We start from the raw sequence: 9,622 nt of genomic DNA, 5'->3' as shown, positions 1-9,622 counted from the left end.
ACACACGCACGGCACGGTAGGGCTAAACACACACACTGTAACGCACGGTAGGGTAACACACACTGTAACGCACGGCAGGGTTACACACACACACACACACACACTGTAACGCACGGTAGGGTTACACAAACTGTAATGCACGGTAGGGCTATACACACAAACACACACACACACACCGTAACGCACGTTAGGGCTACACACACTACAATGCACGGTACAAAACTGCTAGAACTACACCAAACTGCTATAGTTAATTTTTGTTATATCTACTGTAAATAGTCATGACTGTCTCTGTCTCCGTCTCCAGTACGTGTGTGAATGGCTCTTCAGTCACCAACCCAGTCCAGCTTCACCATGGAGACCGCATCCTGTGGGGAAACAACCACTTCTTCAGGTCCATGAGTTTACAGAACAGCTGTCTCCCTCTACTTGAGTGGCAGCTGTTATGTTGTATTGAAGCCATTCATGTCTATGCACAAACACTGTTGTTTTGGTTAAAGTCGCTCTCTCTCTCTCGTTCTGTCGCTCTCAGGATCAACCTGCCCAGACACCTGGCCCATGCGGGGGGTGAGGATGAGGAGGGTGGTGTGATGAAGAGTTTCCTCAGTACTGACCAGTTGGAGGTGGACTTTGATACGGCCAGTGACGTCTCCAGCGAGGTCAGCTTCGGATACGATTTCGCCCAGACAGAGGTCATGATGAAAGGCATGGGCAACAACGGTGACAATTTGACATTTTTACATTGTAGTCATTTGGCTCTTATCCAGAGAGACTTAGTAGATACAGACATGTTCAGAATGACAAGATTATATTCAGCTCGGCAGTCTGTTCTCAGATCCATTCGCTTTCCTATGTTTCATCACCCCCCCCGCTCTCCCCCTCCTCGCTCTCCCCCTCCTCCCCCCCCCTCTCCCTCCTGCTCTCCCCCCTCCTCCCTCTCCCTCCTGCTCTCCTCCCTCTCCCTCCTGCTCTCCCCCTCCTCCCTCTCCCTCCTGCTCTCCCCCCTCCTCCCTCTCCCTCCTGCTCTCCCCCTCCTCCCTCTCCCTCCTGCTCTCCCCCCCCTCCCTCTCCCTCCTCTCTCTCTCCCCCTCCTCCAACCCCTCCTGCTATCCCCCTCCTCCCTCCTCGCTCTCCCTCCCTCCCCCTCCCCTCTCTCCCCCTCCTCCCTCTCCCTCCCGCTCTCCCTCCCGCTCTCCCTCCCGCTCTCCCTCCCGCTCTCCCTCCCGCTCTCCCTCCTGCTCTCCCTCCCGCTCTCCCCCCCTCTCCCTCCCGCTCTCCCCCCTCTCCCTCCTGCTCTACCCCCTCCTCGCTCTCCCCCCCCCACTCCCTCTCCCTCCCACTCTCCCCCTCTCCCTCCTGCTCTCCTCCCGCTCCCCCCCTTCCCTCCCAGACCCCATGCAGTCTGTCCTCCAGACGTTGGAGCGACAGCACGAGGAGGAGAAGAGGACGGCTCTGGAGCGACAGAGACAGATGTACGAGCAGGAGCTGCAGCAGCTGAGGAAGAGGCTCCCTCCTGCAGAGAAACACACCCTGCTGCAGAGCCCTGGGCCTGCAGACCTGGAGCCAGCCGGACCCTCAGCAGCATCGCTCGCATCATCACCCTGCGCCCAGACACGCATGCGCCGCTGGAGCGAGGACAGGTGAGGGGTCAAGGGTTAAACGGCCACGGAAACAAGTTACTTTGACACAACTTCATACATACAAATCTCTGCATGGTGTAGAGAGGCAGTGATGAATAACCGTCCCTAACCCTCTGTCTCTCTCGCCGTGCTGTAGAGAGGCCATGATGACGCGTAGCCTGCGAAGGCTGAGACAACAGATCGTCAGAGCTAACCTGCTGGTGCAGGAGGCTGGCTTCATAGCTGAGGAACTCAACAAGAGGACGGAGTACCTGGTCACACTGCAAATACCTGCTGCTAACCTCAATGCCAACAGAAAGGTAGGGTGTTTTGTGTGTGTGTGTTTGACTGACTGACTGTGCAGTAACTACCATGATAACACTATCAGCTTTACAGTGCACAGTCAGACAAGTACTGACAAAAGTGTGTCTCTGCATTGCTTTCATGTGAGGTGTTGCAGTGGGTTGTGTGTCTCTCTCTCTCTCTCTCTCTCTCTCTCTGCCTCCCTCTCAGTCCACTTATATCAATGGTTCATTTTCTTCCCCTCATGCTTTTAAACTGTGGAATACCACAGGGCAGCTGCCTTGGGCCACTTTTTTTACTTATTAACTATTTATATACAAGTTACTTTGACACAACTCCTCATACATACTGAATCAGCATCTGTCTGTCTGTCTGTCTGTCTGTCTGTCTGTCTGTCTGTCTGTCTGTCTGTCTGTCTGTCTGTCTGTCTGTCTGTCTGTCTGTCTGTCTGTCTGTCTGTCTGTCTGTCTGTCTGTCTGTCTGTCTGTCTGTCTGTCTGTCTGTCTGTCTGTCTGTCTGTCTGTCTGTCTGTCTGTCTGTCTGTCTGTCTGTCTGTCTGTCTGTCTGTCTGTCTGTCTGTCTGTCTGTCTGTCTGTCTGTCTGTCTGTCTGTCTGTCTGTCTGTCTGTCTGTCTGTCTGTCTGTCTGTCTGTCTGTCTGTCTGTCTGTCTGTCTGTCTGTCTGTCTGTCTGTCTGTCTGTCTGTCTGTCTGTCTGTCTGTCTGTCTGTCTGTCTGTCTGTCTGTCTGTCTGTCTGTCTGTCTGTCTGTCTGTCTGTCTGTCTGTCTGTCTGTCTGTCTGTCTGTCTGTCTGTCTGTCTGTCTGTCTGTCTGTCTGTCTGTCTGTCTGTCTGTCTGTCTGTCTGTCTGTCTGTCTGTCTGTCTGTCAACGACCTTCCTTATGCCTTATCTAAAACTCAAGCTACTATATTTGCAGATATTACAATTTATGCATCAAGACAATCGGTTCAACAGGTACAGTATGCTCTACAAGTAGACCTGGGAAATATCAGGGATATCAGGGAGTGGGTTTGAACAAACTTGTTTTAAACGCCAAGATTATGTTGGTCTGATCCCCCAGGATCACAATGAAGTACGAATTGAGGAAGTGGCAGAAACCAAACTACTGGGAGTGCAGCAAGACAACGGCTTATCGTGGTCGTCTCAAATAACTTATCTATGTAAATATATATATAAACTGCATGCATGATCAAAAGGATAGCTAAATATTTAGGAGGCTGCAGTGAGAGGCGGGTAGCCTGGCGGTGAGAGGCGGGTGGCCTGGCGGTGAGAGGCGGGTGGCCTGGCGGTGAGAGGCGGGTGGCCTGGCGGTGAGAGGCGGGTGGCCTGGCGGTGAGAGGCGGGTGGCCTGGCGGTGAGAGGCGGGTGGCCTGGCGGTGAGAGGCGGGTAGCCTGGCGGTGAGAGGCGGGTGGCCTGGCGGTGAGAGGCGGGTGGCCTGGCGGTGAGAGGCGGGTGGCCTGGCGGTGAGAGGCGGGTGGCCTGGCGGTGAGAGGCGGGTGGCCTGGCGGTGAGAGGCGGGTGGCCTGGCGGTGAGAGGCGGGTGGCCTGGCGGTGAGAGGCGGGTGGCCTGGCGGTGAGAGGCGGGTGGCCTGGCGGTGAGAGGCGGGTGGCCTGGCGGTGAGGCGGGTAGCCTGGCGGTGAGAGGCGGGTGGCCTGGCGGTGAGAGGCGGGTGGCCTGGCGGTGAGAGGCGGGTGGCCTGGCGGTGAGAGGCGGGTGGCCTGGCGGTGAGGCGGGTGGCCTGGCGGTGAGAGGCGGGTGGCCTGGCGGTGAGGCGGGTGGCCTGGCGGTGAGAGGCGGGTAGCCTGGCGGTGAGAGGCGGGTAGCCTGGCGGTGAGAGGCGGGTAGCCTGGCGGTGAGAGGCGGGTGGCCTGGCGGTGAGAGGCGGGTGGCCTGGCGGTGAGAGGCGGGTAGCCTGGCGGTGAGGCGGGTGGCCTGGCGGTGAGGCGGGTAGCCTGGCGGTGAGAGGCGGGTGGCCTGGCGGTGAGAGGCGGGTGGCCTGGCGGTGAGAGGCGGGTGGCCTGGCGGTGAGGCGGGTGGCCTGGCGGTGAGAGGCGGGTGGCCTGGCGGTGAGAGGCGGGTGGCCTGGCGGTGAGAGGCGGGTGGCCTGGCGGTGAGAGGCGGGTAGCCTGGCGGTGAGAGGCGGGTAGCCTGGCGGTGAGAGGCGGGTGGCCTGGCGGTGAGAGGCGGGTGGCCTGGCGGTGAGAGGCGGGTGGCCTGGCGGTGAGAGGCGGGTGGCCTGGCGGTGAGAGGCGGGTGGCCTGGCGGTGAGAGGCGGGTGGCCTGGCGGTGAGAGGCGGGTGGCCTGGCGGTGAGAGGCGGGTGGCCTGGCGGTGAGAGGCGGGTGGCCTGGCGGTGAGAGGCGGGTGGCCTGGCGGTGAGAGGCGGGTGGCCTGGCGGTGAGAGGCGGGTGGCCTGGCGGTGAGAGGCGGGTGGCCTGGCGGTGAGAGGCGGGTGGCCTGGCGGTGAGGCGGGTGGCCTGGCGGTGAGAGGCGGGTGGCCTGGCGGTGAGAGGCGGGTGGCCTGGCGGTGAGAGGCGGGTGGCCTGGCGGTGAGAGGCGGGTGGCCTGGCGGTGAGAGGCGGGTGGCCTGGCGGTGAGAGGCGGGTGGCCTGGCGGTGAGAGGCGGGTGGCCTGGCGGTGAGAGGCGGGTGGCCTGGCGGTGAGAGGCGGGTGGCCTGGCGGTGAGAGGCGGGTGGCCTGGCGGGTGGCCTGGCGGTGAGAGGCGGGTGGCCTGGCGGTGAGAGGCGGGTGGCCTGGCGGTGAGAGGCGGGTGGCCTGGCGGTGAGAGGCGGGTGGCCTGGCGGTGAGAGGCGGGTGGCCTGGCGGTGAGAGGCGGGTGGCCTGGCGGTGAGAGGCGGGTGGCCTGGCGGTGAGGCGGGTGGCCTGGCGGTGAGAGGCGGGTGGCCTGGCGGTGAGAGGCGGGTGGCCTGGCGGTGAGAGGCGGGTGGCCTGGCGGTGAGAGGCGGGTGGCCTGGCGGTGAGAGGCGGGTGGCCTGGCGGTGAGAGGCGGGTGGCCTGGCGGTGAGAGGCGGGTGGCCTGGCGGTGAGAGGCGGGTGGCCTGGCGGTGAGAGGCGGGTGGCCTGGCGGTGAGAGGCGGGTGGCCTGGCGGTGAGGCGGGTGGCCTGGCGGTGAGAGGCGGGTGGCCTGGCGGTGAGAGGCGGGTGGCCTGGCGGTGAGAGGCGGGTGGCCTGGCGGTGAGAGGCGGGTGGCCTGGCGGTGAGAGGCGGGTGGCCTGGCGGTGAGAGGCGGGTGGCCTGGCGGTGAGAGGCGGGTGGCCTGGCGGTGAGAGGCGGGTGGCCTGGCGGTGAGAGGCGGGTGGCCTGGCGGTGAGAGGCGGGTGGCCTGGCGGTGAGAGGCGGGTGGCCTGGCGGTGAGAGGCGGGTGGCCTGGCGGTGAGAGGCGGGTGGCCTGGCGGTGAGAGGCGGGTGGCCTGGCGGTGAGAGGCGGGTGGCCTGGCGGTGAGAGGCGGGTGGCCTGGCGGTGAGAGGCGGGTGGCCTGGCGGTGAGAGGCGGGTGGCCTGGCGGTGAGAGGCGGGTGGCCTGGCGGTGAGAGGCGGGTGGCCTAGTAGCCGGAAGGTTACAAGATCGAATCCCCAAGTTGACAAAGTAAAACAAATTAGTTCTTAACTGACTTGTCTAGGAAAATAAAAGGTTTAAATAAATCTATTTAAAAAGAACAAAGCAGCTAGCATTGTTTTAAAGGTGGTTCTTCTGATGTAGTCTGCTCTTGGTTGATCATCAATCAACAAGATCATTGAAAAAAAACAACAAAGCTTATTGTATCTCACCGTTTTGAAAACTGCCAAACTGTATTCACAGCAGTATTCAGTTGGTAAGAGACAGACGTTCAGTAAAGAGAGAGTAGGAACAGATTGTCCCCCATCAGTTGGTAAGAGACATTCAGTAAAGAGAGAGTAGGAACAGATTGTCCCCCATCAGTTGGTAAGAGACAGACGTTCAGTAAAGAGAGAGTAGGAACAGATTGTCCCCCATCAGTTGGTAAGAGACATTCAGTAAAGAGAGAGTAGGAACAGATTGTCCCCCATCAGTTGGTAAGAGACAGACGTTCAGTAAAGAGAGAGTAGGAACAGATTGTCCCCCATCAGTTGGTAAGAGACATTCAGTAAAGAGAGAGTAGGAACAGATTGTCCCCCATCAGTTGGTAAGAGACAGACGTTCAGTAAAGAGAGAGTAGGAACAGATTGTCCCCATCAGTTGGTAAGAGACATTCAGTAAAGAGAGAGTAGGAACAGATTGTCCCCCATCAGTTGGTAAGAGACAGACGTTCAGTAAAGAGAGAGTAGGAACAGATTGTCCCCCATCAGTTGGTAAGAGACATTCAGTAAAGAGAGAGTAGGAACAGATTGTCCCCCATCAGTTGGTAAGAGACATTTAGTAAAGAGAGAGTAGGAACAGATTGTCCCCCATCAGTTGGTAAGAGACAGACGTTCAGTAAAGAGAGAGTAGGAACAGATTGTCCCCCATCAGTTGGTAAGAGACATTCAGTAAAGAGTAGGAACAGATTGTCCCCCATCAGTTGGTAACAGACATTCAGTAAAGAGAGAGTAGGAACAGATTGTCCACCATCTGTGTGTTATATGGACAGAAAAAAGAAATATATATATATATAATTTATATTATTTATAAATATGCATAGTAACATGTCGATTTTAGAGCAGTAAAGAAATGTAATGATATATCTGAGCCAGACACCTTTCAATTAATACTTTTAAAACCATTTTAATATAATACATAGTAATGTTGTGCTGGACTATGGTAGATGAAGGATTCAATCTGTATGTATAGACAGTTAGAGTATTTATCTGGTCACTATGTTAGAGTATTATGTCTGTAACAGTGTGTTATATGTTATCCTATTATACATTTGTATTTTAATGTTTAAGGACTCTTGGAAGATCAGTTGAAATGAGAACTAAAAGAGATCCTAATCAAATCTCTCCCCAGCGTGATGCGGTGCTCGGTGAGCCCGCGGTGCAGGTGAGGCGTCAGGGGAAAGGGAAACAGATCTGGGCTCTGGAGAAGATGGAGAACAGACTGGTGGACATGAGAGAACTGTACCAGGAGTGGAAGGACTATGACGAAGACAACCCTGTGAGTTTTACAACCCGTGTGTGTGTGAAGTTGAAGCTGAGTGATGTGGTTAACTACTTCTAAGACACGAGACTCTAGATTGTCTCAAAGTTTTCCCTCCTGTTCTTCATTGTTCTGATCTAAAATAACTAACCAGAGTTAACATACTGTATACTACATACATCATGAGTGTACAGTCGTGGCCAAAAGAATGACACAAATATTAATTTCCACAAAGTTTGCTGCTTCAGTGTCTTTAGATATTTTTGGCAGATGTTACTATGGAAAACTGAAGTATAATTACAAGCATTTCATAAGTGTCAAATGCTTTTATTGCCAATTACATGGGGTTGATGCAAAGAGTCAATATTTGCAGTGTTGACCCCTTTAAGACCTCTGCAATCCGCCCTCGCAAGCTGCCAATTAACTTCTGGTCCACATCCTGACTGATGGCAGCCCATTCTTGCATAATCAATGCTTGGAGTTTGTCAGAATGTGTGGATTTTTGTTTGTCCACCCGCCTCTTGAGGATTGACCACAAGTTCTCAATGGGATTAATGTCTGGGGAGTTTCCTGGCCACGGACCCAAATTATCGATGTTTTGATCCCCGAGCCACTTAGTTATCACTTTTGCCTTATGGCAAGGTGCTACAACAATCGGAAAGGGGATTCATCAGAGAAAATGACTTTACCCCAGTCCTCAGCAGTCCAATCCCTGTACCTTTTGCAGAATATCAGTCTGTCCCTGATGTTTTTCCAGGAGAGAAGTGGCTTCTTTGCTGCCCTTCTTGACACCAGGCCATCCTCCAAAAGTCTTCGCCTCACTGTGCATGCAGATGCACTCACACCTGCCTGCTGCCATTCCTGAGCAAGCTCTGTACTGGTGGTGCCCCGATGCCGCAGCTGAATCAACTTTAGGAGACGGTCCTGGCACAATCTTACTGGCAGCAATATCCTTGCCTGTGAAGCCCTTTTTGTGCAAAGCAATGATGATGGCACGTGTTTCCTTGCAGGTAACCATGGTTGACAGAGGAAGAACAATGATTCCAAGCACCCCCCTCCTTTTGAAGCTTCCAGTCTGTTTTTCGAACTCAATCAGCATGACAGGGTGATCTCCAGCCTTGTCCTCGTCAACTCACACCTGTGTTAACGAGAGAATCACTGACATGTCAGCTGGTCTTTTTGTGGCAGGGCTGAAATGCAGTGGAAATGTTTTGTTGGGGGCGATTCAGTTCATTCACATGGCAAAGAGGGACTTTGCAATTAATTGCAATTCATCTGATCACTCTTCATAGCATTCTGGAGTCCATGCAAATTGCGATCATACAAACTGAGGCAGCAGACTTTGAAACTTAATATTTGTGTCATTCTCAAAACATTTGGCCACGACTGTGTGTGTGTGTACTATTAGTTCATTTTAGCTTACTGTAAACAAACAGTATCCTTTCAGTTAAGTTTACTAGCTCTTTGCCTACCAGAAGTTGACGCTGTTGCTATGCAACCTCTTGCTAGCTAGTTAGCATAACAATTTACTAGTTAGACAATTTACGACTTCTTCGGGTGTGTTCTTAAATTCTGGAGTGCCAGAGTGCTCTCTGAGCTCACACCGGATGCCCGGACCGAGGAGTCGGGTTGATTTTGGTTCTGACCTTACAACGGCAGTCAAGCACCTAGGCTAACGTTGGCTGGCTTGCTAGCTACTTCCAGACACCAATGAGACGACTCTGCCCATTTTACTCTCCCTAGCAGAGCTGGTTAGGCTGTTTTCATGTTATCTAGAGCGTTGGTGACTGTACCTGTGCTGCTGGCAACTATTTAATTCTGCTTTTTTTCCACCATTTTCTTCACATCTGAAAATATGAAGCCATGCCCATTTCCTGAAGAATTGCATTATGGGCCCCAAAGTACGGATATAGTGTTCTCTAAGATTCTACTTTGGCAAATTTAGAATGACATCTGGGAACATTTTGGCATACTAACTATATCCATACTATGACCATTAAGCATACTATATACTCAATTCACATCACAAATAGTATGGTTCGTGTGAGCATTCGAACACAGCTCAGGTGTAAGGCCAACGTAATGATTGTTTTCACTGGTCAAGTCTTTTCCAATTATTTCAGATGAAGGAGAGCGTTTAAAAAAATATAAGAATTAAAGTGGATAGTGCCCTAGTCTACTGCCTTACCCTGTCTCCCTCTCACCCTCCCTCTCCCTTCCTTTCTCCCTCTCCCTTCCTTTCTCCCTCTCCCTTCCTGTCTCTCCCTTCCACCCTGTCTCCCTCTCACCCTGTCTCCCTCTCACCCTGTCTCCCTCTCACCCTGTCTCCCTCTCACCCTGTCTCCCTCTCACCCTGTCTCCCTCTCACCCTGTCTCCCTCTCACCCTGTCTCCCTCTCACCCTCTCACCCTCTCACCCTCTCACCCTCTCACCCTCTCACCCTGTCTCCCTCTCACCCTGTCTCCCTCTCACCCTGTCTCCCTCTCACCCTGTCTCCCTCTCACCCTGTCTCCCTCTCACCCTGTCTCCCTCTCACCCTGTCTCCCTCTCACCCTGTCTCCCTCTCACCCTGTCTCCCTCTCACCC

General features: G+C 54.6%; 1 protein-coding gene across 1 annotated transcript in view; it reads left to right on the top strand.

The window, feature by feature from the left end:
* LOC124027069 (kinesin-like protein KIF13B) overlaps positions 1–9,622 on the top strand; it is a 58,431-nt gene that overhangs the window by 2,998 nt on the left and 45,811 nt on the right. Inside the window, 5 exon segments of the mRNA XM_046339620.1 lie at positions 308–394; positions 533–720; positions 1,391–1,640; positions 1,777–1,939; positions 6,908–7,054. Of these exon segments, the coding sequence (XP_046195576.1) occupies positions 308–394; positions 533–720; positions 1,391–1,640; positions 1,777–1,939; positions 6,908–7,054 (835 nt within the window).

Source organism: Oncorhynchus gorbuscha, unplaced genomic scaffold, assembly GCF_021184085.1.
Source record: "Oncorhynchus gorbuscha isolate QuinsamMale2020 ecotype Even-year unplaced genomic scaffold, OgorEven_v1.0 Un_scaffold_2921, whole genome shotgun sequence".
Taxonomy (NCBI): Eukaryota; Metazoa; Chordata; class Actinopteri; order Salmoniformes; family Salmonidae; genus Oncorhynchus; species Oncorhynchus gorbuscha.
This window is presented reverse-complemented; position numbering and strand designations above follow the sequence as displayed.